Here is a 25915-nt window from a genome sequence, read left to right on the forward strand (position 1 = left end):
CTATGGATTTCACATGACTGGTAATACTAATACACATCTGTTGGTCACAGATACCTTAAAAAAAATAGGAGCGTTGATCAGAAAACCAGTCAGTATCTGGTTTGATCACTATTTGCCACATCTCCTTCGGATAGAGTTGATCAGGCTGTTAATTGTGGCCTGTGGAATGTTGACCCACTTCTCTTCAATGGCTGTACGAAGTTAATGGATATTGGCGGGAACTGGAACACGCTGTCGTACACATCGATCCATAGCATCCCAAACATGATCAAGTGGTGACATGTCTGATGAGTATGCAGTGGGAGAACTGGGACATTTTCAACTTCCAGGAATTTTGTAAGTTCTCACGACATGAGACTGTGCATTATCATGCTGAAACATGAGGTGATGGTGGCGGATGAAAAGCACTACAATGGGCCTCAGTATCTTGTCACGGTATCTCTGTGCGTTCAAATTGCCATCGATAAAATGCAATTGTGGTCGTTATTTGTAGTTTACGCCTGCCCATACCATAACCCCACTGCCACCATGGGGCACTCTGTTCACAACTTTGACATCAGCAAACCGCTCACCCACACGACACCGTACTGCCATCTGCCCAGTACATTTGAAACCGGGATTAGTCTGTGAAGAGCACACTTCTCTAACGTGCAAGTGGCCATTGAAGGAGAGCATTTGCCCACTGATGTTGGTTATGACGCCGAACTGCAGTCAGGTCCAGATGAGGATGATGAGCACACAGATGAGGGAAGCACACAGATGACCTTCCCTGAGACGATTTCTGACAGTTTGTGCAGAAATAGTTCCGTTGTGCAAACCCACAGTTTCATCAGCTGTCCGGGTGGCTGGTCTCAGACGATCCCGTAGGTGAAGAAGCCAGATGTGCGGTTGTGAGGCCGGTTGGACGTACTGCCAAATTCTCTTAAATGTAGTTGGAGGTGGATTATGGTAGAGAAATGAACATAAAATTCTCTGGCAACCCTGGTGGACATTCCTGCACTCAGCATGCCAATTACACACTCCCTCAAAACACGAGACATCTGTGGCATTGTGTTGTGTGACAAAACTGCACGTTTTAGAGTGGCCTTTTATTGTCCCGGCACAAGGTGCACCTATGTAATGATCATGCTGTTTAATCAGCTTCTTGATATGCCACACCTGTCAGGTGGATGGATTATCTTGGCAAATGACAAATGCTCACTAACAGGGATGTAAAGAAATGTGTTCACAGAATTTGAGAAATAAGCTTTTTGTACGTATGGAACATTTTTGGGATCTTTTATTTCAGCTCATGAACAATGGGAGCAACACTTTACATGTTGCGTTGACCTGGTAATTTGGCTCTGATTCAATGAAGCACAGTGATAACACATTCATCTGTTGTGTAAATAAACAAAATATCTGAAATGTTATACCCCTTTGAACTTTGCTGTGCTTTTAAATGGTTGAAAGCACGGTGATGGACATTTGGGTGAGAACTAAACCAACAATCCAACGTTGTTTGTCCATTGGAATTTGGTTGTGTTTTTAGATGGTTGGAAATTCAACTAACTTTTGGCTGTCTTTTGAGTGGGTATAGGTTGTAATCTCATTGATCAACCAAATATTACCCAATTACTGTATCCATGTTGAAATGACATGGTGTGCCCAGTGGGACAAGAATGTATCAGGAGACCTAACACAATTCTTTAAAGCTAGAATCCTTAATTGAAACAATAACAGAGCGGCCACCACGTGTCCCCGCCCCAGTTTTGGTAAAAAACTGAGGGATGTGCCTGGAGAAATTCATAGACAGAGCTATGAATGAAAAGACTGACCAAAAGTATCATGTTAACCCATTTTTGAGACTTCGCAGTTTGTTTACATTTACATTGTTTACAAACAGAGTAAAACAAGCTTGTATGTTGGTTTTTGATGCATGGGGTACAACAGTTGAACTAAGCTCATTAGGCTTGTATAAGTTATATTCTTCAAGAATAATTGGGTATAAATCATTCATTTAATAACTAAAGATTGTAGCTTTAACTCTCAGGCAAGTGTATTCATCATAAGAGCATGGTTGACATAATCACTTCTTCTTCTGCCCCTTTGACCTCCTCCTCTCCGCAACGACTCCTGCAGCTGATAGGCATCAATTGACGTGTCACAGCACCAATATGATTGACTGGGTTTGAACTCAGGTCATCTGTGCGCCACAATACTGTGTTAGCGTGCTGAACTAAAGCCTAGGCATTCGCTTGGGGAGCTAACCCACGTTTTCAGGTCTTAGGGCACGTGAGAATGGTTCACTGAACCACTTGCAAATCAGACAGTCATGGGACTAGGGATTAATAGAAAATGTTAGAACAAGGCTGTCAAACTCATTCCATGGAGGGCCTAGTGTCTGCTGGTTTTTGGTTTTTCTTTTAATTAAGACCTAGACAACCAGGTGAGAGGAGTTCCTTACTAACCAGTGACCTTAATTCATCAATCAGGTACAAGGGAGGGTCAGAAACCTGCAGACACTTGGCCCTCCGTGGAATGAGTTTGACATGTTTTAGAAGGATAAAGCTGTCATGTTAATTCATCTGAGATGTTTCCCTGGGGCACCTGGGCAGATTCTCCCCAGTGATAAATGAGGTCATCAACTGCGAATGCATTCTAAGAATATAAATGAATTGTAAATGATTAATATTCCAACCTGGGGGATACAGAACAATCCTAAGTCAACACATTCAAATCTTGTTAAAAGTCAACACATTCAAGTCTCAATAAAAGTCATCTGGAAGATGATTTTACATTCCCCACTTGAATGATGTAGCCAGACCTTTTCAGCTACTAGACCACCCAGATCATGCACACATACATTACTAAAATAAACGTGTTATAGCCTTAAGTCACACGTGGTAATCGAATCGGAGCGTTCTTTCAGACTTTTCTACGATAGTTCTTTTGACACACTATTCATTCATATCTGATATCACGGGTAGGATGTAGTGGTGGCTATTCAGCATGCAGTGGCATGTATTCATGGATGCCAAGGAAAACCAGGCTTCCCCAAAACATTGACCAAGAATAAAAGGTAATTTAATTTAGTTCAATTAATTAAATTCAGGCAAGGTCCATATTCGCTAGCTAGCTAGGACAACAGCAAAAAGAGATTTGTTGTTTCTGTCAATGACATATGCTCTCAATGCTATATGTTTGGAGTGAAGCCAAATTCAAACTGGATTCCCTTGACAACCCTCCCTAACCCAGACAATGCTGTGCCAATTGTGCACTACCCTATGGGACTCCTGGTCATGGCTGTTTGTGACATACCCTGGGATTGAACCTGGGTCTGTAGTGACGCCTCTAGCACTGTGATGCAGTGCCTTAAACCGCTGAGCCACTCGGGAGACCACAGTTTGAATTTACGGTACAGAGTTTTTTATTTAATGTGCTACAATTCTCCACATTTTGCCATAGGGCGTAAATAAGATTTTGTAATTCTGTAACTCATTTCATGCAATTCTACTAATTTTGCCATGGGGCAGAGAGAAAATTTTTCAGTTTTACAGCTAATTTCCTGCAATCCTACACATTTTGTCATGATTTATGCGATGTTAACAAGGCAGTAGGTACTCTTCCTGGGGTCCAGCAAAATTAAGGCAGCTTATACAATTTAAAAAACATTACAATGCATTCACAGATTTTACAACACATTGTGTGCCCTCAGGCCCCTACTCCACCACTACCAAATATCTACAGTACTAAATCCATGTGTATGTGTGTCTATAGTGCGTATGTTATCGTGTGTGTGTGTATGCATCTGTCTGTGTGTCACACCCTGATCTGTTTCACCTGTCTTTGTGCTTATCTCCACCCCCCACCAGGTGTCTCCCATCTCACCTCCTTATTCCCTGTGTATTTATACCTGTGTTCTCTGTTTGTCTGTTGCCAATTTTTGTTCAGCAAGCCTACCAGCGTTTTTCTCCTTGTGCCGGTCTGTTTCTAGTTCCTGTTTTTCCGGTTTTGACCATTCTGCCTGCCCTGACCCTGTGCCTGCCTGCCATCCTGTACCTTTTGGACTCTGATCTGCATTACTGACCTCTGCCTTCCATTGACCTGTCGTTTTGCCTGCACCCTGTTTTGTAATAAAATGTTGTTACTTCGACACTGTCTGCTTCTGGGTCTTCCCTAAAACGTGATACTGTGCTTATGTTTGTTTTGCTTCACAGTCCCCGCTGTTCCATAAGGTGTTTTTTAATCTGTTTTTTAAATCAAATTTTACTGCTTGCATCAGTTACTTGATGTGGAATAGAGTTCCATGTAGTCATGGCTCTATGTGGTACTGTGAGCTTCCCATAGTTTGTTCTGGACTTGAGGACTGTGAAGAAACCTCTTGTGTCTCAGCTGTGTGCCAGTAGTTCAAACAGACAGCTCAGTGCATTCATGTTAATACCTCTCATAAATACAAGTAGTGATGAAGTCAATTGCTCCTCCACTTTGAGCAAGGAGAGATTGACATGCATATTATTAATATTAGCTCTCTGTGTACATCCAAGGGCCAGACATGCTGCAATCAATTGCAATTTTCCTAAGTCCTTTTTTGTGGCACCTGACCACATGACTGAACAGTAGTTAAGGTGCGACAAACCTAGGGCCTGTAGGACCTGCCTTGTTGATAGTGCTGTTAAGAAGGCAGAGCAGCGCTTTATTATTTATTATACTTCTCCCCGTCTTAGCTACTGTTGTATCAATATGTTTTGACCATGACAGTTTACAATCCAGGGTTACTCCAAGCAGTTTATTACAAGATTTAGTTGGTTTAGTGTTTAGTGAATGATTTGTCCCAAATACAATTATTTTAGTTTTAGAAATATTTTGGGCTAACATATTCCTTGCCACCCACTCTGAAACTAACTGCAACTATTTGTTAAGTGTTGCAGTTATTTCAGTCGCTGTAGTAGCTGACGTGTTTAGTGTTGAGTTTTTATTATTTTTTATTTTATTTATTTCACCTTTATTTAACCAGGTAGGCCAATTGAGAACAAGTTCTCATTTACAATTGCGACCTGGCCAAGATAAAGCAAAACAGTGCGACAAAAACAATAACACAGAGTTACACATGGGATAAACAAACGTACAGTCAATAACACAATAGAAAAATCTGTATACAGTGTGTGCAAATGAAGTAAGGAGGTAAGGCAATAAATAGGCCATAGTGGCGAAGTAATTACAATTTAGCAATTAACACTGGAGTGATGATGTGCAGATGAGGATGTGCAAGTAGAAATACTGGTGTGCAAAAGAGCAGAAAAACAAAAACAAATATGGGGATGAGGTAGGTAGTTGGTTGGATGGGCTATTTACAGATGGGCTGTGTACAGCTGCAGCGATCGGTAAGCTGCTCTGACAGCTGATGCTTAAAGTTAGTGAGGGAGATATAAGTCTCCAACTTCAGTGATTTTTGCAATTCGTTCCAGTCATCTGCAGCAGAGAACTGGAAGGAAAGGTGGCCAAAAGAGGTGTTGGCTTTGGGGATGACCAGTGAAATATACCTGCTGGAGCGCGTGCTGTGGGTGGGTGTTGCTATGGTTACCAGTGAGCTGAGATAAGGCGGAGCTTTACCTAGCAAAGACTTATATATGACCTGGAGCCAGTGGGTTTGGCGACGAATATGTAGCGAGGACCAGCCAACGAGAGAATACAGGTCGCAGTAGTGGGTAGTATATGGGGCTTTGGTGACAAAACAGATGGCACTGTGATAGACTGCATCCAATTTGCTGAGTAAAGTGTTGGAGGCTATTTTGTAAATGACATCGCCAAAGTCAAGGATTGGTAGGATAGTCAGTTTTACGAGGGTATGTTTGGCAGCATGAGTGAAGGAGGCTTTGTTGCAAAATAGGAAACTGATTCTAGATTTAATTTTGGATTGGAGATGTTTAATAAGAGTCTGGAAGGAGAGTTTACAGTCTAGCCAGACACCTAGGTATTTACAGTTGTCCACATATTCTAAGTCAGAACCGTCCAGAGTAGTGATGCTAGTCGGGCAGGCGGGTGCGGGCAGCGATTGGTTGAAGAGCATACATTTAGTTTTACTAGCATTTAAGAGCAGTTGGAGGCCACGGAAGGAGTGTTGTATGGCATTGAAGCTTATTTGGAGGTTTGTTAACACAGTGTCCAAAGAAGAGCCAGATTTATACAGAATGGTGTCGTCTGCGTAGAGGTGGATCAGAGAATCACCCGCAGCAAGAGCGACATCATTGATATATACAGAGAAGAGAGTCGGTTCAAGAATTGAACCCTGTGGCACCCCCATAGAGACTGCCAGAGGTACGGACAACAGGCCCTTCGATTTGACACACTGAACTCTATCTGAGAAGTAGTTAGTGAACCAGGTGAGGCAGTCTTTAGAGAAACCAAGGCTGTTGAGTCTGCCGATAAGAATACGGTGATTGACAGAGTCGAAAGCCTTGGCCAGGTCGATGAAGATGGCTGCACAGTACTGTCTTTTATTGATAGCGGTTATGATATAATTTAGGACCTTGAGCGTGGCTGAGGTGCACCCGTGACCAGCTCGGAAACTGGATTGCATAGCAGAGAAGGTACGGTGGGATTCGAAATGGTCGGTGATCTGTTTGTTCACTTGGCTTTCGAAGACTTTAGAAAGGCAGGGCAGGATAAATATAGGTCTGTAACAGTTTGGGTCTAGAGTGTCTCCCCCTTTGAAGAGGGGGTTGACCGCGGCCGCTTTCCAATCTTTAGGAATCTCAGATTATACAAAAGAGAGGTTGAACAAACTATTAATAGGGGTTGCAACAATGGCGGCAGATAATTTTAGGTAGAGAGGGTCCAGATTGTCTATCCCAGCTGATTTGTAGGGATCCAGATTTTGCAGCTCTTTCAGGACTCAGACTTCTGGATTCGGGTGAAGGAGAAGCGGGGGGGGGGGGGGGGGGGGGGCTTGGGGGAGTTGCTGCGGGGGGTGCAGAGCTGTTGGCTGGGGTTGGAGTAGCCAGGTGGAAAGCAAGGCCAGCTGTAGAGAAATGCTTCATCCACATACATAGACACTCTAGCTTTACTCAAAGTCAGTGGCATGTTAGAAAAGATTGAAAATAGCAAGGGGCCTAAAAAGCTACCCTGGGGAACTCCTGATTCTACCTGCATTATGTTTGAGAGGCTTCCATTGAAGAACACTTTCTGTGTTCTGTTAGACAAGTAACTCTTTATCCACATTATAGCAGGGTGTGTAAAGCCATAACACAAGTCTTTACAGCAGCAGACTATAATCGATAATGTCAAAAGCTGCACTGTAGTCTAACAAGACAGCCCCCACAATCATTTTATCGTCAATTTCTCTCAGCCAATCATCAGTCATTTGTGTAAGTGCTGTGCTTGTTGAGTGTCCTACCCAGTGACTGACATAACAAGAGAAAACTGCTGATGCACAACCAAATTTTGAAATTGCACCTTGTGTATTCTACTATTAACTCTCAACAGTTAGTTGAGACCCCAATTGAGTTGAAAAAATAAAAAATAAAAAAAGTTGGGTCAAGGGCAAACGTTTATATTGTTTATGCCAGTGCCGGCCCTGCTCAACCAAATGAAAAGTACGTAGACCTATTGCTTTGTTACACAACGTAACAACCATTTGATACAGACTAGCCAGAAGGCTCTGAAAAATAGTTACTCGTTCAGGTGAAGAAAATAAAATACAAACCGAGAGGTAGACTGCCATCTCTTGGATTCCATCCTAAGGTGCTATTTAATGAAAAAGAGGCTAGCTAGCATCCGCTTTGTAGCTGTTATGCTATGTGGAAACACTCGTTTAGATTTTTTCCTCCATTTCTCACCAATGCCTTGCAGTAGCTTTCAAATTCTGTGAATGTAATTTAGTAATTTGAACAATTTTGCGACATCTCCTCCCTCCCTGGGATAATGAAGCATGGCGATGGGCCAGAAGTCAAACGGAAGTCAAACCGCACATATCCAGAAATACTTTAAGAAATGTTTCTTAAAGTATTCTGACATATCAACTGGAAACGGATTTGGGAGGGGCTAAAATTCTGTAGAACGCATAGGGGGCATAAGCACATTCTCAGGCTCACAGGTTAACATGTGCATTACTTCATATAATTTTTATTTGTTATTTATTTTACCTTTATTTAACTAGGTAAGTGTCACGCATAAAGAGAGACCTAAGACAACAACATAGCAAGACATGACAACACAGCATGGTATCAACACAACATGATAGCAGTACAAAACATGGTACAAACATTATTGGGCACAGACAACAGCACAAAGGGCAAGAAGGTAGAGACAGCACAGCATATAGTGACAGCACAGCATTGCCAGCCATTTATTATGAGTCGACCGTCTATTATGAAAAAATATCAAATTAATGAAACTAAATTGGTTTGAAATCATGTAAAAAGCTCCTCATGAGTCATGTCAGAGCCAAATTGAAAATGTCTTACCCTCGAATAGGTAGGAACTTCTAGAAATAGACAGCCGGTACCTAGTGGTTGGCATTTGCACAGCCTATAGTATTGCACAGATGACCAGACATTTACATTTTATAAGAGATTACGTCAGTAGACAAAGGATAGTGCAGCTGTAACATCAGCTGTAACATCACACTAAGGCCACGGCACAGGTTAATCCTAACAAACACGTAGATTCACTCACCTGTGAGGTTGGACAAACCTGCAGACGGGTTTAATCTCTTTATTGTATATCTCGAACCGCCCACCCCTTCAGGTATTAGCTATTTTACGTACATTGTGTTGATCATATCATACACTTCAAATAGAAAATACCAGAACCACAACATGGCATGCAATCACAAATGGAACCATTATTTCTGTTGTCCCTTTTGCTGATGGAAATAATGAACATTTACTTCCCTCACCCAACGGACAAAAAGATACTGATCATGGTTGGTTTGGTTTCATTTGTTTTTGTGACTCTCATTCAAAAACGAATTATCAAAGAGGAAGCTTAAACCACTCGAGAGTTTTTCATGAGTTTATCTGGGTCAGCGCTGCACTTCAAAACAGAAACGCCATAAACAGGATTAAAGGAGCAATCCGGGATTTGAAAACAATCTAAATCAGTTGTTTTGCTAAACAGCTGTTTTCATAGATAGAGCTATAGATGTAAGGAGCTACAGTATTCATGCAAGGACTGACCATCCATGAGATAAAACACATGTTTTCAAGCAACACAGTGTTAAGATGGAGCTTCTATTTTGGGTCCTGATGGGGTAAGACAGTTGAAATAAACTCATAAGGCATTTATAAGTTATATTCCTCAATAATCAATGGTATCATTAATTTAAAAGTCCAAAAATGGATGTACCAATCCCGGATTGGCCCTTTAAACAAGTGACAACAAGGACAACTCTTTGACTGTGTCCTTCATCTTTTCGTGTCCTTCTCTCAGGGTCTGACTTAGTGGGATTCAACCCGTGGGTGGAGAACTCGGGGCCAGTGGGAGACAATCAAAGTGGGGCACAGAGAAGCTGATTAAAGACGCTGGTCGCTGAGCCACTCTCCCCATGATTAAAGACTGAGAGGCCAGAGGCACAATGGCAGATAAGGATCGACATAAACAAGCCACCTTCCCCACTGGGTTGGGATGAAAGACCACTGTGGATAAACCAACCTCATAACACCCCCTCCCACACAGAGAGTCGTACAGACAGACGCACACACACACACACACACAAACTCTTACCTCATAACACACAAACTCCTACAGTACCTCATAACACTCCCTTCCAAATACCCACATATATGCACGCACACTCATACACACAGACAACGTTCAGAGTCTCCAGACACCTGTCATTTATGTCAACCACGGTTAAATGAGCACCATTGTTATGAAGGTTGGTATAGTGTCTTTGTCATTTATGCTGATTCACTTGCTATTCGTCAGCTAGACACAATACACTTGAAACAGAATAGCACCTCCACCTCTCCAGCCTATCCCCAAACCCTGTGATGTTGAGTGTGTCAGAAATTGGCAGACTAGCCAGACTGTCAGAATTTGATATGAAATGTTAGATCAAATTGGGGACCAAGAAGCACTGGAGCGAGAACACTTTTATTCACTCACTAGCTGATGGGATACTATTGGGGTTTTGCGGTTCTATTGACAAGCCAATGAGGCGGGGGTGGACTAGGAGTGTCACACTCACAGACAAGTAAACAAACTGGCTGTGGGGATGTCATGGTTTGTTAGAGCATTGAGCAAGAGCATTGATTTGTGTATTTTGTCAGTGGAAGGTTATCGTAACTCTGCAATACCTTTGACCAAGTTAACTTTGTCTCATTCTTTCTGTGTAAATCCCTGTCGTTTCAGACATCAAACCCACTGTAAATATGCCACTGAGATATTTAGATTGTGTCAGTTTTTCAGGCACCATCTTGGGAAATCTTGTACTTTTTCTCTTGAACCACTTTTGAAATATTAAATCCTTAAGAGTTTATTGACGCACCCATGCATCAATCTAAGTAATATAATAATACAAATCTCCATCAGAATCGGTCAGTTTAAGCTAGAGATATAATTTTTTTTGCATGTGCTTCTTCTCCATCCACTCTATATGCTGTGTTTGTCAGACCATGAGACGTGCCGAAAATCGTCCTTCTCACGAAAACGTCTGTAGTGTCCGAATGGTTTGGCCAACAAACTATTATGACCACTCTCACGAACACAACTGTGTTCTCCATTTTGCTCTATGACCACCACAAGTGTCATGGGACTCGTCTGAAGATAACCCATACAAACGGATGGAGGTATGGAGGTAGTTTTATAAAATAATTTCAAAAAGAAGGGGTTAAATATGTGTAAAAACTAAATATATATATATATCCTGAGCTTTCTTATATCTCCTAGATATAGGACCGACACTACAAAGCCTTATGATTTATTTTTTGACTGTCTTTTTTGCCATTTATGAATGTGTTATTGAGTGCATTTCTATGGGCTATAGTAGTAAAGGGCAAATTCCATATTGGATGAAATAATTCAAAATAACATGTTTTGATACCTGAAGGGGTCCTACAATTCTAAATCAAATAGCTAAAGGATCCATGGTATGACCATCTTAAACAATTCCATATGTTAGCTTAGTACCCCTCCCCCCTTTCCGCCCCCGCCTAACAGCTTAGACTTTTAGATGCTAATGGCACGAGCTACTGAATCTAATGAAACTACTCAGACATGCAGACAGCACTTAAACATTCTAAAGTTTGAGACAGTTTTATTAATTTGTAGCATGATTGTCAATAAAGTATTGCTTATTGCTTCGTAGTATACATGCAAAATTAATCTCAAAATTGTTTGTAAAGCTCAAAGTTGTACACACCATCACAGTTATGAAAAACAAGAATTATTGCCTTTCTCAAAATACACAAATCTACACAGTCAATGTTAAAACAGTCATGGAGGGGCAAGAGATGCTCAATTCATCTTGAAAACAATACAAAACAGTATAACAAACAAGAAAAAAGCATATACATAAAATATGAGGCAAAAGCAGGAATGATTTATTTCTTATTACCCTAACAGTGTAAAAAAGAGACTGAGGTGTGTGCTACTCTATGTTTCATCATATGAATTGTGTGGAGATGGGAGCAGAGCAGAAGAATCCTGCTGGGCTACTCTATCCAATCACATGTCATCAGCATGTGGGCGTAGTGTGGCTCTGCGGTGTGGATTCAAGGTCACTGTAGCTATGTGGCCGGTAATGGGGTCCCCGTGGAAATGGGCTTGCTCATCCAGGCTATTGTTGGGAGACATGGGGTCGAGATTGGACAGCCCCTGGCCGCCGTCACCGGTGCCCAGCTTACCCAGCAGAGAGGTCATCTCATTTACCCCCTGGTCTCCTGGGAAATGGTGGTGCGGAGACTTGGGCTCGCCGTCTGCAGTATGGTACGGCTGGTCAATGACATGCAGTACTCTGGAAGACTGGAGGTTGTGCAGGGATCGTGACTGGACTGCAGGGGAGAGAAGGACACAGGTTACAGGTGACTAAGCAGCTCAACACATATTGATTCCAGTCATTAAATGGTGAACTAATGTCACACATACTACATCCCCAGTCCAACTTTAAGTTGTTAGACTGTAAGCCACCTTTTAAAAAACGTGTACCCTGGCTTTTGGTTGTACAATTAACCAAAGACATCTACTGTAAGAATAGATTCCACTCGCAGAGCTGACAGACCATCAGTTAAGATGAGTAATTACATTTAAGTCATTCACTATCTTAAAACATTATGAGACCATTAGATATCTTTGAAATCCCTTTCATATTGTATCCAACAATTCCTATACTCTTAGAAAAAACTTCAGCTGTCCCCTTAGGAGAACCCTTTTTGGTTGCAGGCAGAACCCTTTTGGGTTCCATTTAGAACCCTCTGTAGAAAGGGTTCTACATGGAACCCAAAAGGGTTCTCCCTGCAACCAAAAAGGGTTCTTCAAAGGGTTATCCTATGGGGAAGCCGAAGAACCCTTTAAGGTTCTAGATCGCACCCTTATTTTTTAAATATTTTTTTTACCCTTTTTCTACCCAATTTTGTGATATCCAATTGGTAGTTACAGTCTTGTCCCATCGCTGCAACTCCTATACGGACTCGGAAGAGGCGAAGGTCTCGAGCCGTGCGTCCTCCGAAACACGACCCTGCCAAGCACTGCTTCTTGACACACTGCTTGCTTAACCCGGAAGCCAGCCGCAACAATATGTCAGAGGAAACACCGTACAGCTGGCGACCGGAGTCAGCTTGCAGGCGCCCGGCCCGCCACAAGGAGTCGCTAGAGCACGATGGGAAATCCCGGCCGGTCAAACCTTCCCCTAACCCGGACAACGCTGGGCCAATTGTGTGCCGCCTCATGGGTCTCCTGGTCACGGCCGGCTGTGACACAGCCTGAGATTGAACCCGATCGAACACTGCAATGCAATGCCTTAGACCGCTGCGCCACTCGGGGGGCCAGCACCTTTCAACAGAGTGTACAACTGTTGAAAGGAGACTGTTAGTCAGACAAGCTGATGAGAATAGGGATTAGTAATACATGTTCTCTGTGCTAAGGGTTGCCAGCTCTGCTCTTGATCTGAAATGTGGGGTCCTGGTGGACCGTCGTGCTCTGCAGGTGAGTTGTTATAGCAGCAGCGCCATAGCAGCGTCTGGCACTATGAGAGGAGCTCTAGTCTAATCAGCTCTCCAGCTGTGATGTGAGGCAGGAGGTACGGGGTGGCGGGGCGAAGTTTGGCCGGGAAGTACGGGAGTCTGACTCACCTCTCACTGGGCTGAAGTCCCCTCCTTGGCTGACTTTGGGCTCGGAGAAAGGTTTCAGGTTTGGGAAGAGGATGAGGGAGAAGGACAGAAGCAGCACCTGGGGAAAAAGGAAAAGTGAAAAAGTGATAATTTGTACTTTGCCACAGCCAACAAGGTTTAGCAGTTTAGGGGACCTTCCAATCCCCAGTAGAGCTCCAGAGTTAAAGACACACTCTTCAGTAACTGTTGTTCAAAGCTGTTCAGCTAATCCCAGTACAGTGCATCAAAGTCAACAGGTGTGAACACACAATCCGTATTATTTACATTTCTGCATTTTCTTAACCTTTCTGGCGCAGGTGTTCCGCTAGCGACCCTCCCCGACAACATCTTGTGAAATTGCAGAGCGCCAAAGTCATAATAAACATTCCTAAAAAATACAAGTGTTATACATCGGCTTAAAGATTAACTTCTTGTTAATCCAGCCGCTTTGTCAGATTTCAAAAAGGCTTTACGGCGAAAGCATACCATGCAATTATCTGAGGACAGTGCCCCGCTTACAAAAGCATACAAACATTTTACAACCAAGTAAAGGAATTACAAAGTTAGAAATAGCAATAAAATTAATCACTTACCTTTGAAGATCTTCATATAGTTGCAGTCACAAGAGTCCCAGCTACCCAATAAATGTTTGTTTTGTTCGATAAAGTCCCTATTTATATCCCAAAAACTCAGTTTTATTGGCGCGTTTTGTTCAGTAATCCACTGGTTCAAAGGCGGTCAAAACATGCAGACAAATACATCCTAAAAGTACCAGTAAAGTTTGTCGAAACATGTCAAACGATGTTTATAATTAATCCTCAGGTTGTCAATTGTCTAAATAATCGATAATATCTCAACCGGACAATAGCATATTCAATAGAAAGGAAAAACAACGAAGGGCGTGCACTCGGTCACGCGCGCAAACCAGCACTGCATGATTCTACAGTCCACTGACAGAAAGGTCTCATTCTTCTTCATTTCTCAGAAAACAAGCCTGAAACAATGTCTAAAGACTGTTGACATCTAGTGGAAGCCATAGGAACTGCAATCTGGGTCCTAACCTATTACATACTCTATAGGCATTCAATTGAAAATACCCACATCAAAAAAATCCCACTTCCTGGATGGATTTTCCTCAAGTTTTCGCCTGCCATATCAATTCTGTTATACTCACAGACATTATTTCAACAGTTTTGGAAACTGTGTTTTCTAAAACACTATAAAGTGTTTTCTATCCAAATCTACCAATTATATGCATATCCTAGCTTCTGGGCCTGAGTAACAGGCAGTTTACTTTGGGCACGCTTCTCATCCAGACCTCGAAATACTGCCCCCAAGCCATAAGAAGTTTTAAAGTACAAGGCATTAGAAGAGACACAAACTCATTCATATTCATATCTGGATTTACAAAGTCTAATTTCTGTTGGCACTGATGTGGTTTTAGTTGATCTGTCCAAATATATTATAGACAGGTGAATCAATGGTGTGTCTATCTTGAGTGTATCTCTCTGTGTATGTTTCACTCTATATGTCTGGCATACAACTTTTTATTTAGTTTTGTCATTTTTTTCAGAGGGGGGGTTACAGGTACAAAACAATCAAATAAATGCATACAAAGATTGCCCCAACCCAACGCCAACATCCTCCCAACCCACCAGTACCACCCCTTCCCTGTGGGTCTGAAAGCAAAGGACAAAAGTCTAAATATATACAGTATATATATTGGTTTGTATGTGTGGGGCTTTAGCGAGATTATTATTTTCAGAGTCAGGTATATTTGTCCAGGCCTCAATTGTTCCTTGACTAGCACCATTCATTCTCACTGTTGATAATTCTAATGGTATAACTTCTAACAGTAGCTGTATCCCCTGGTTAAATGGGAAAGAGTGAGGTGGTTGCATCTTTCTACCTCTCCACCTGTCTGTCTCTCTCTAATCCCATATGGTGTATGAGCTGATCTAGTGAACTGTTTCTAAAAGTGACATTTCTGCTTACCAGGACACAGGTCCCAGCCTGGGCGGCCTTTTTGGAGCCATTCATTACCAGAGTCTGCATCCTACGCAGCTGCTCCATCAGAGACCTGGGAGACACAGAGGCTCAATTAGCAAACTTTGCCACTGGGTGTACGGAGGCAGAAACAGAGCAGGGAGAGGAGATTAGTTTGTAGGTTCCTCACGTGTTGCATTTCTCCAACTGGAACACCTTCCTCTGCAGCTCCTGGTTGTGTGTGTTGCAGGCAGTCATCCTGGAAGAGGAACAACAAGGGAATTTCCCAGATGAGACTGACAAGCTGTTGCTGCTCGATCAGTCCAAGAAAAACACCATCCTGCTACAGTATCACTCACCACCATGCCGAGAAACACTTTGGTATAATCAAATCATACTGTGACACTGAATTACACAATGGGCCCTATGCAGTTTCTTTGCACCACAAAACTCACACACTGTTTCTTAAACGTTTTGTGCTCAGCACCCTGAGACCAGCACTGGGCACATTTCAGGTCTGCTGAGGGCAAACGTGAAAGTTGTGAAAATTCCAACGTGCGTTTACTGTGTACAATGAGGCTGTACCCACTTAAGTTACAGTTTTAACAGTGGCCAAGTAGGCTACTGTGGCTATTTGATCATAACGTAGACCTAACAGAGTGAATTGCCTTAAACAATGGAAAGTCACTCTAACATAATTTACATGGAAATAGCTGTTCTATCGTTCAGCCTACAGTAGCAGCCAATGTGTGGTGTTCATGAGACTTTTGAAAAAACCATGCAGAGCTTGACATTAACCTGTTTATCCACATGTCCTTCAGACAAGGAGGTGATTAAAAATGTTGTTGTGTTGTTTGATACAAGAAACCACTTAACAAAATAAAATGCATTATTAGTCCCATACCATTATTACAGAGAATTAAACAAATTATGCTACTCTCTGCTTGTTGGCTACTTAGGCTTGAATAAGCTATCTCAAAATATAACACTGCCCCTTTAAGACAAAAAAAAAGCCATTTTCATGACTTGCTTTTCAAAGACGTCTAGAAATGTACACGTTTTGTGCTCTTGTAGGAAACAATCACTCCCTCATTGCTAACTACAAATTATCCATAACTAGGCTAATAACTCACTGCCTAGCAAAGGATATGAACACATGTGCACAGGTGGCTACATGCAGCTCTCGCTTTGATCTCAAAACAAGCTTATCTAACCACAACCGCTCATGGTGTAAACACAGTCCAGTTCAAAGTGAATGGCACAGATCCATATATGGCAACGGTCTATTTGCATATAGGCCTACTGCAGCTCTGATTGGTTATGCCACACAGTTCTGGGTAGAATCCTACTCCGATTCGTTCTGCCTACAGCAAAATCTCTTGCATATTTAGTTTTGTTCAGGATGTTGCATTGGAAGCGGCTAATATTGCATTGATTCCATCACAATTCCCATAGTAAAGGGAAACATTGATAGTGTTAACTAACAGGGAAAACTCTAGAAAGTTGAGTGACGTTCAATCTCGTGCTTCACTGCACGGGCTGATATTTCTTCTGCGCGGCCTGCACAGGAGCGCAGTTTAGAAGGAACATTGCCTGTGACGTGTTCCAAATATCTTGTTAGTTTGTAGAAGTGCTTTATACATTTTTGTCAGTTGTCAGAGTTGGACACTTCTACTTTGACTTTAGGCCTGTGAGTCCATATCTTGTCAATTTATTTAGTGCCTATTGTCAGTACCTGCTCTCCAGACCATCAATATATTCCTTTTTCTTCTTCCTGCTCTCTTGGGCCGACTGCTTGTTCCGGATCTTTCTGCGAATTTTCTTCAGAATCCTCTCCTCATACTAATGGAAAACGACAAAGGAACAAAATATTTAGCATGTTTACGCGCATTTGAAATCCTCAAGAGCCTTAAGTTGTTCTGTGAAGCTGCAAAAGACTGCAAAAAAAGTTTTACCTTGGTGAGGGGTAGTTGGCTAGGCAGAGTCACCCCCTCCTTGGCGAGCAGTTTTTTCTCGTCCTCATTGAGAATCAACTCTTGGAAGGACTGCTGGGACTGCTGTGGGGGCTGGAAGTGAGACGGGAATGTTAATACAGTACATAATATGTAAAGCATCACAACCAGTGGCCTGAGCAGCAATGTGTTTTTCAGAGTGAGTGGAAGGAGTGCAGAGGCAGGCAGGCAGCATAGCCCATTCCTCTCATCTCCTGCTTTCCTCACACCAGTTACATTACCGTCCTGAACTCATGCCCTGCTGCGACTGTCTCTTTTAAGTTAACCTGTTTCTTCATGTTCTCCTCTGAATGTTTTAGAATGACTTTATCCATCTTACCTATTCCTCTCCACTCCAACACACTCGCCAACATACGAACAAGCCATTACAGACGCACTCATCCAAGCACTCACACACACACTTACTCGCATGCTAGCGCACACGCACACAGACACGCACACACACGCATACCCTTTATCATCACTCACCGTCTCAGATGTACCAGAGAGCAGTAGCTCCTTGACAGTGAGGGGAAAGCTAGAGGTCAGCTGGGTTTTGTGTACATCAGAGGAACACTTTGTCCCACCAGTCCTTCCTGGGTAGAAGCCTGAGTCCCAGCCATCTGTAACCATACAGAGAGACAGGATGTGGCCAGACGTAAGGGCCATCATTTGTCTGTGTTTGTGTTCATACTGATACAAAGGCAGGATTAGCCTAAAGATACAAATGAAAACTGTGTTGCTTTCAAAGGAGGAGCTTATAATGTTGACATAAGCAATATTAATCACACATCTAACATAACGTAGCAAATTTTCTCAATGTCACTTATATAATAAATAACATGAAATGCTCTACATATTTGTATACTTTCTGTACTAATGTGTGCCATATATGTCCTACTGATATTAATGGAGAAGTCGGTGTCCAGGGCGGCCCTGGTGTGTGGCTGAGGTGGGAGGAAATGGGGCTCTGTGGGAGGGCTCTCAGGGCGCTTGGGGCTGTCCATCTGATCGGAGTGGGGGTCCTCACTGATTCCACTGTCACTGGGAGAGGGAGACCATAGGGGTGACCCCGAAACCGAGTCACTGACACTCAGGAGGGTGTTCAAGAAGTCCTCGCCCTGTAGCTTTGTTGGACGCAGCATCTGCCAAATAACACACCAAATGTTCTAATTACTGTACAGCCGTACTGGAGAGAGTGGTTGAGAAAAGCAGGCTAGATATGGGGATCACGTGGTAGACACAGCCAAGGTGAAAATGTAAAATCACGGCAGGGTAACATCAAAGAGTGAATGCTTTCACTCCACTCACGTTTGGCTTGTGAATAGGCCAGGCATGGTTGTCATGGTGTCCCATCTCCTCGTGACGGAGGATGCCATCGTTCTGATCGAACAGCAAATCAAGCAGCTCAATTCCGTCGCAACCCTGGAACAGAACAGGCCAATCAATGACATCATGCTACTCTATGTTTACAAATGAGAGATAACATACAAAGATCCTTACAGGAAGGCTGTAAAAGCAATCATACCAAGGACTAGCCTTTTATTACCATTATCTCATGTCACTCTTATCTGACTTTTTAATCAGTTTTACCATGCCATTCAACACAGTAAACTTGAGTTAAACTCAATTAAATTGATCTAGTTTGGACTTTAAAAGATTGTCAGTCTATGTAGACCACACAAAACACCCAAACCTACACACTCACCCACTCACTGGCAGGTAGATCTACTGCGTCTTAGGAACTTTGTTAGATGGCACATATAACCTTGGCTGCCCTAATAACATAAACTGCTAACCTACTTATCCAGGACATAGTAAAACACAGAAACGAACACATAGGCCGTGTTACCTGGTCTGAATAGTGGTCCATCATTTCAGAACTAGGGTGGAACAGGGAGGAACTCCCCAAAACAAGATAAATCCAGTAAAATGGTCCGTTTCCTTTGTTGTGAAGGAGCTCTGTTCCAGTGTGTCTCTACTGTATCTCACTGCTCGTGTTCTGAGGTCCAAGGTTTAAACTCCAACAAAGCACATCCAGTCATCAACCCCAGGTCTGTCACCCCATTGGCCAGCATGTAAAGCGGAGATTTGATTGGCAGGGAAAGACTGACAACTGAGGCAAGTTTGACTGTCTAGAAAAGAAAGAACGTGGATGGATGAAAAGTTTATACTTTCCTTTCCTCTTGTTGTGTTTGATAGCAGATTGACAGGAGGAATGAGGGTTAACCTTTGACACGGTTTCTGTGTTGTTTGTTAATTCATAAAGTAACCAACACACTATGATACCGTTTATCCATTTAAAACAATCCCCATAAAAATGAAAGAATGCTTTTATAATTAAATCTTTATTTTATAAATTTAAATCAATCAATTCTTTCAAGTCTGAACAGAAAAAAGCATGCCCTTATATCCTCTCACAATTCATAAAATATTTTTATGTAGATCTCCTGGAAGTTTCTGCATTCGTTTCCAGATATATTTGTCACGACTTCCGCCGAAGTCGGCTCCTCTCCTTGTTCGGGCGGCGTTCGGCGATCGACGTCACCGGCTTTCTAGCCATCACCGCTCCATTTTTCATATATCCATTTGTTTTGTCTTGTTTCCATACACACCTGGTTTTCATTTCCCCAATCAATCTACTTGTATTTGGGGAAACCCTCTGTTACCCTCTGTTTCCCATCATGTTTTGTGTGTAATTGTTTCATGTTATGTGGTGTTAGTTTAGGAGCTTTACTTTTATGTTCCGTTTTTTGAGCGCGTTTGATTTATGTAGTGCTCTCGTTTTTGGAACTTTAATAAAAGTGCGCCTGTTCATTATACTCTGCTCTCCTGCACCTGACTTCGCCTCCGATACACCATTGACAATATTTAGAAGACACCACCTGTTGTTATTACTGTGATTCTGTTGTGGTTATGACTAATGCCTAGAATTGCAGCACAGGTATAAATTAAACAAAAACAAAACATGGGAACATGTTTATGTTTGCTCTTTTCTAAAGTATGTTCAAACTTGTTCCCATTTTAGCTGCAATTATGACACATGCAAAGACCCCTGGGCTCTACAGGGAAAATAAAAAAATCCACCAAAACAAATTGCAGTCATGAATTGCAGTCATCAACTGCCAGTCTCAGTGTTTTAATGCGGAAGACAAATCTATTTAAATCTCACTTTGTCAAATGCTGATACTGATTGGGCTGTTTATGTTCTCAAAATGTAAATCAGAAAGCCTTAGGAATTGTATTGGAAAGTTGATGGAAGATTATTTTGGCAAGGCTATTAGTCTATACATCTCAATAGTGACAGAGCTATTTCTCTCACATCTACTGTGTCTTCAGAAAGTATTCACACCCCTTGTATTTTTTCACATTTTGTTGTGTTATAGCCTTCATTTAAAATTGATTAAATTCAGATTTGTTGTCACTGGCCTCCCCATAATGTCAAAGTGGAATTACGTTTTTCAAAATTTTTATATTTACATTTGGTGCGCAATAATAGTGTTTAACATGATTTTTGAACGACTACCTCACATCTGTACCCCACACATACAATTATCTGTAAGGCCCCTCAGTGGAGCAGTGAATTTAGAACAGATTCAACCACAAAGACCAGGGAGGTTTTCCAATGCCACACCGATTGGTAGATGGGTAAAAATATCCCTTTCAGCATGGTGAAGTTATTAATTACACTTTGGATGGTGTATCAATACACCCAGTCACTCCAAAAATACAGGCGTCCTTCCTAACTTAGTTGCGGGAGAGGAAGGAAACTGCTCAAAGATTTCACCATAAGGCCAATGGCGACATTAAAAATGCTATAGAGTTTAATGGCTGTGATAGGAGAAAACTGAAGATGAATCAACAACATTGTAGTTATTCCACAATACTAACCTAATTGACGGAGTGAAAAGAAGGAAGCCTGTATAGAATAAAAAATATTCCAAAACATGCATCCTTTTTGCAGCAAGGCAAAGTAATACTGCAAAAATGTGGCAAAGCAATTAACTTTTTGTCCTGAATACAAAGTGTTATGTTTGGGGAAAATCCAATACAACACATTACTGAGTACCACTCTTCATGTTTTCATATGTTATGGGTATGCTTGTAATCATTAAAAATGGTGGAGTTTTTCAGGATAAAAAAGAAACGGAATGGGGCTAAGCACACGCAGAATCCTAGAGGAAAACCTGGTTCAGTCTGCTTTCCACCAGACACTGGGAGATTAATTCACCTTTCAGCAAGACAATAACCTAAAACACCAAAAGGCCAAGTCTACACAAATCTATGGCAAGACCTGAAAATGGTTGTCTAACAATGATCAACAACCAATTTGACAGAGCTTGAATCATTTTGGAAATAATAATGGGCAAATGTTGTACAATCCAGGTGTGGAAAACTCTTAGAGACTTACCCAGAAGACAGCTGTAATCGCTGCCAAAGGTGATTCTAACGTGTATTGACTCACACGGTTGAATACTTATTTAATCAAGATATATTAGTGTTTTATTTTTCATTAAGTTTTTACTAATGTAATATTTTTTTTTCACTTTGACATTACAGAGTATTTTGTGTAGATCGTTGACAAAAATATTACAATTAAATACATTTTTATCCCACTTTGTAACACAACAAAATGTGGAAAAGTCAAGGGGTGTGAATACTTCTGAAGGCCCTGAATATGGTCATAAAGCACACACAGCAGTGAAGCTATCCACCATTTATAAATTTTTCTCATAGACAGTTTACATGAAATTATGAGTTGTGAACTTCTCAGTTGTCAACTTCTAAATGTTCTATTATGTCCAAAAAGCCTGACCCTTTTTCTCTCCCTATCTCCTAGCTCACTGTATCATTTCAAATATCTGTTACTCTTTCCTTTCGTCTGTCTCTGTCCTGCTAGCTGTGTCTTCAGTTCAGTTTGCAACAGGATCACTGCCAATAACCATGATGGTCTTTATATTGTGGCAGGATTACGTTATCATTATTGCTCCTCTATCTGATGGGGAATGGGTCCAAAGGGTAAAACCCTGTTCTTAGCCTGCAAGTTGCGCTTGTACATTGTTACAACAGAATGAAAAAACAATATATCACTACTCTCAGGCTCTGTGGCTTTGGGATTACCCTTATGGATATGGCCTGATGTAACCGGTCATTCCTCCTACAAGCAAACGTTCACATGTTGTCTGTTTAAAGCATACATCCAATGGGTACAATACAGTCCGTGCAAATATTATTTTGTAAAAAAAATAGACATCTTAAAATGTTGACACAAGTAACTGTGAGTCAAAAGCATCTGCGAGTGTGAGTCAAAAGCAACTGTGAGTGTGAGTCAAAAGCAACTGTGAGTGTGAGTCAAAAGCAACTGTGAGTGTGAGTCAAAAGCAACTGTGAGTGTGAGTCAAAAGCAAGTGGGTGTTCAATTGGCTGGATGTGAAGGACTGAATGACAATGTGAATGGAGCCTAAATAGAGATCATGAAAAATAACCTTCAGAGTGTGTTTGGTCTGAATAATACTTGAATGAAAGTAAAGCACTTAGCAGACTGAGTAAGTGTAGATTTCTGGGTGTAATATTGGGCTTAAATGGCTTTGAATGGTCTTTGCACAATCATAATCAGTCTGCGTTCAACTCCTCGCTCAGTCAGTAGGAGTCCAATACACATTGTGGGATTTCAATCACATTCAATGTTTTGAATAGCAGCATAAAGCACGTCCCTTCATATTGACCAGATGTCTTTATCTCAGTGAAAGTAAATCTAGAAATATTGAAAAGTTTGTCTGACTTTAGTCCTATTGATTAAAATCTAGAAGTCTAAGGAGTCGCAAAAGTTATTTAAAACGATGTCATGCTGCTAAAAACAGCTCTAACAATATGAAATATGACATTTTGCCCTGTAATGGGCTTTTGGGTATGGAACAGGACATTCTGTTATATAAGCCCATGTCTTAAAGTACTATCATTAGATAATACCTTACGTAACAGCACAGACCGGTAGAGAGTGTTGTATGGCACTTCAGAGACAGAGAGTTAGAATGCGGTGGAAACTTACTAATGATGCAGAAAGAGGTCTGAACTCTTCGCAGAGGCACCACCTGCTGGAAGACTTGACAAAGTGACGTGGCAACTGGCAGTCGTTCACAGTCGGAGTGCAATAATAACAATAAATTGTTTGAAATCAAATGTTCCATAGCTTTTACTTTACATGGGATAAATCACCAAATTCAAATTGTGTACTCTAATCTATCGCTTCCCTTTTCAAAATCAAATCAAATTGTATTTGTCACATGCCCCCGAATACAACAAGTGTAGACCTTACAGTGAAATGCTTACTTACAAGCCCTTAACCACTGCATTACAGCTACCCTGATATGCTGGTCTCAATCCAGAATTAATGGGAAAGATATGCACAACATGTTTTTTGTTTTTTATGTGATTGAGGCCAAATGAGTTGAAAGAAATCAGGAATAAGTTTTGTTTTATAGGGTTTTTGAGGAATGGCAAAAATGCAGTCCAACTTTTACTTGGGGTGAACTGTCCCATCTAGCCTAAAATAGGCTGCGTTTACACAGGTAGCCCAATTCTGATCTTTTTTTCACTAATTGGTCAGTCGACCAATCAGATCGGCTCTGAAAAAAAGCTGACGTGAAAAGATCTGATGTGATATGTCAACAGACCAATTAGTGAGAAATAAAAAGATCAGAATTGGGCTGCCTGTGTAAACGCACCCGTAAAAGTGCATTTTCTATGGGTATAATTTATACTTCTAAAAGGAACATTCAAAAGAAATTGTATTTGTCGCATGCGCTGAATACAACTAGTGTAGACCTAACAGTGAAATGCTTGCTTACGAGCCCTTCCCAAAGATGCAGAGCTGCAAAGATGTAAAATGTACATGAAGGCAGGGTAAGGTGACCAGGCATCAGGATAGATCATAATAAGGTATCTGAGGTAGATATGTACATGAAGGCAGGGTAAAGTGACTAGGCATCAGGACAGATCATAATAAGGTATCTGAGGTAGATATGTACATGAAGGCAGGGTAAAGTGACTAGGCATCAGGACAGATCATAATAAGGTATCTGAGGTAGATATGTACATGAAGGCAGGGTAAGGTGACCAGGCATCAGGATAGATCATAATAAGGTATCTGAGGTAGATATGTACATGAAGGCAGGGTAAAGTGACTAGGCATCAGGACAGATCATAATAAGGTATCTGAGGTAGATATGTACATGAAGGCAGGGTAAAGTGACTAGGCATCAGGATAGAGCCTCAGTTCGTCTGGGCATGGACTCTATTAGGTGTCGGAAGCATTCCACAGGGATGCTGGCCCATGTTGACTCCAATGCTTCCCACAGTTGTGTCAAGTTGGCTGGATGTCCTTTGGGTGGTGGACCATTCTTGAGACACAGAGGAAACTGTTGAGCGTGAAAAATCCAGCAGCATTGCAGTTCTTGATACAAACCGGTGAACCTGGCAACTACTACCATACCCTGTTCAAAGGCACTTAAATAAATCTATTGTCTTGCCCATTCACCCTCTGAATGGCACACATACACAATCCATGTCTCAATTGTCTAAAGGATTACAAATCTTCTCCCCTTCATCTACACTGATTGAAGTGGATTTAACAAGTGACATCAATAAGGGATCATAGCTTTCACCTGGATTCACCTGGTCAGTCCTTGTCATGTTCTTAATATGTTGTGTACTTAGTGTATGTAATCTATCCTCAGTGAATGTTGTGATGTTTTTTCCCCTGTTCAGTGTGTGTGTGTGTGTGTGTGTGTGTGTGTGTGTGTGTGTGTGTGTGTGTGTGTGTGTGTGTGTGTGTGTGTGTGTGTGTGTGTGTGTGTGTGTGTGTGTGTGTGTGTGTGTGTGTGTGTGTGTGGACGTGTTTATCTATTCTTGTGGGGACCAGATTTATTTTTTTGACCAACTTGGGTTAAGGTTAGAATTATGTTAAGGGTTAGGAGCTAGGGTTAGTTTTAGGGCTAGGGTTAGGTTTAGGGTTAGGGTTAAGGTTAGGTTTTTGGGTTAAGGTTAGGGTTAAGGTTAAGGTAAGAGTACGGGTTAGGGTTAGGGTAAGAGTACGGGTTAGGGTTAGGTTTAGGGTTAGGGGTTAGGAAAAATAGGATTTTGAATGGGACTGAATTGTGTGAGAGTGTCAGTGTAGTGTGTGTGTGAGTGTGAGTGTGAGTGTGAGTGTGTGTACAGTAGATATAGTCTTGTGAGTGTGCATAGAGTCAGTGCAAGATAAGTGCAGATAGTCCGGGTAACCATTATTTAACTATTTATCAGTTCTTTCGGCTATTTATCAGTCGTATGGCTTGGGGGTAGAAGCTGTCTCGGAGCCTGTTGGTCTGGAAGCCAATGCCCAGGTATCGTTTGCCGGACGGTAGCAGAGTGAACATCTATGGCTTTGGTGGCTGAAGTCTTTTGCAATTTTTCGGGCATTCCTCTGACACCGCCTGATATAGAGGTCCTGGATGGCAGGGAGCTCAGCCACAGTGATATACTGGGCTATCCGCACCACGCAATGTAGCGTTTTGCAGTCCAGGGTAGTGCATTTGCCATACCAAGCAGTGATGCAGCCAGTCAAGATTCTCTCAATGGCGTAGCTGTAGAACTTTTTGAGGATCTGAGGGC

The 25915-nt window shown here is 41.8% G+C and overlaps 1 protein-coding gene across 1 annotated transcript; it reads right to left on the reverse strand.

Annotated features, from left to right (window-relative positions):
- Window positions 1-11219: 11219 nt before the first annotated feature.
- creb3l3a (cAMP responsive element binding protein 3-like 3a) lies at window positions 11220-19270 on the reverse strand. Its single transcript, XM_071345088.1, has 10 exons — window positions 19119-19270; window positions 18578-18691; window positions 18168-18411; window positions 17756-17889; window positions 17231-17341; window positions 17011-17117; window positions 15466-15534; window positions 15285-15369; window positions 13272-13368; window positions 11220-11975 (listed from the first exon to the last, which is right to left on the reverse strand). Exons 1-10 carry the CDS (start codon window positions 19140-19142, stop codon window positions 11650-11652), a joined length of 1311 nt encoding a protein of 436 aa, XP_071201189.1. The 5' UTR covers window positions 19143-19270; the 3' UTR covers window positions 11220-11649.
- Between the last annotated feature and the right edge of the window lie 6645 nt (window positions 19271-25915).

Source organism: Salvelinus alpinus, chromosome 16 (genome assembly GCF_045679555.1).
Source record: "Salvelinus alpinus chromosome 16, SLU_Salpinus.1, whole genome shotgun sequence".
NCBI lineage: Eukaryota > Metazoa > Chordata > Actinopteri > Salmoniformes > Salmonidae > Salvelinus > Salvelinus alpinus.

Bases quoted from the DNA above. Each gene is read 5' to 3' on its own strand.
- creb3l3a (XM_071345088.1), bottom strand. From the start codon at position 19,142: ATGATGGACCACTATTCAGACCAG. The intron at 15,535-17,010 runs GTACTGACAATA...TTCCTCTTCCAG, and splicing joins ATTGATGGTCTGGAGAGCAG to GATGACTGCCTGCAACACAC. The intron at 13,369-15,284 runs GTAAGCAGAAAT...CTTTTTCCCCAG, and splicing joins AGGCTGGGACCTGTGTCCTG to GTGCTGCTTCTGTCCTTCTC.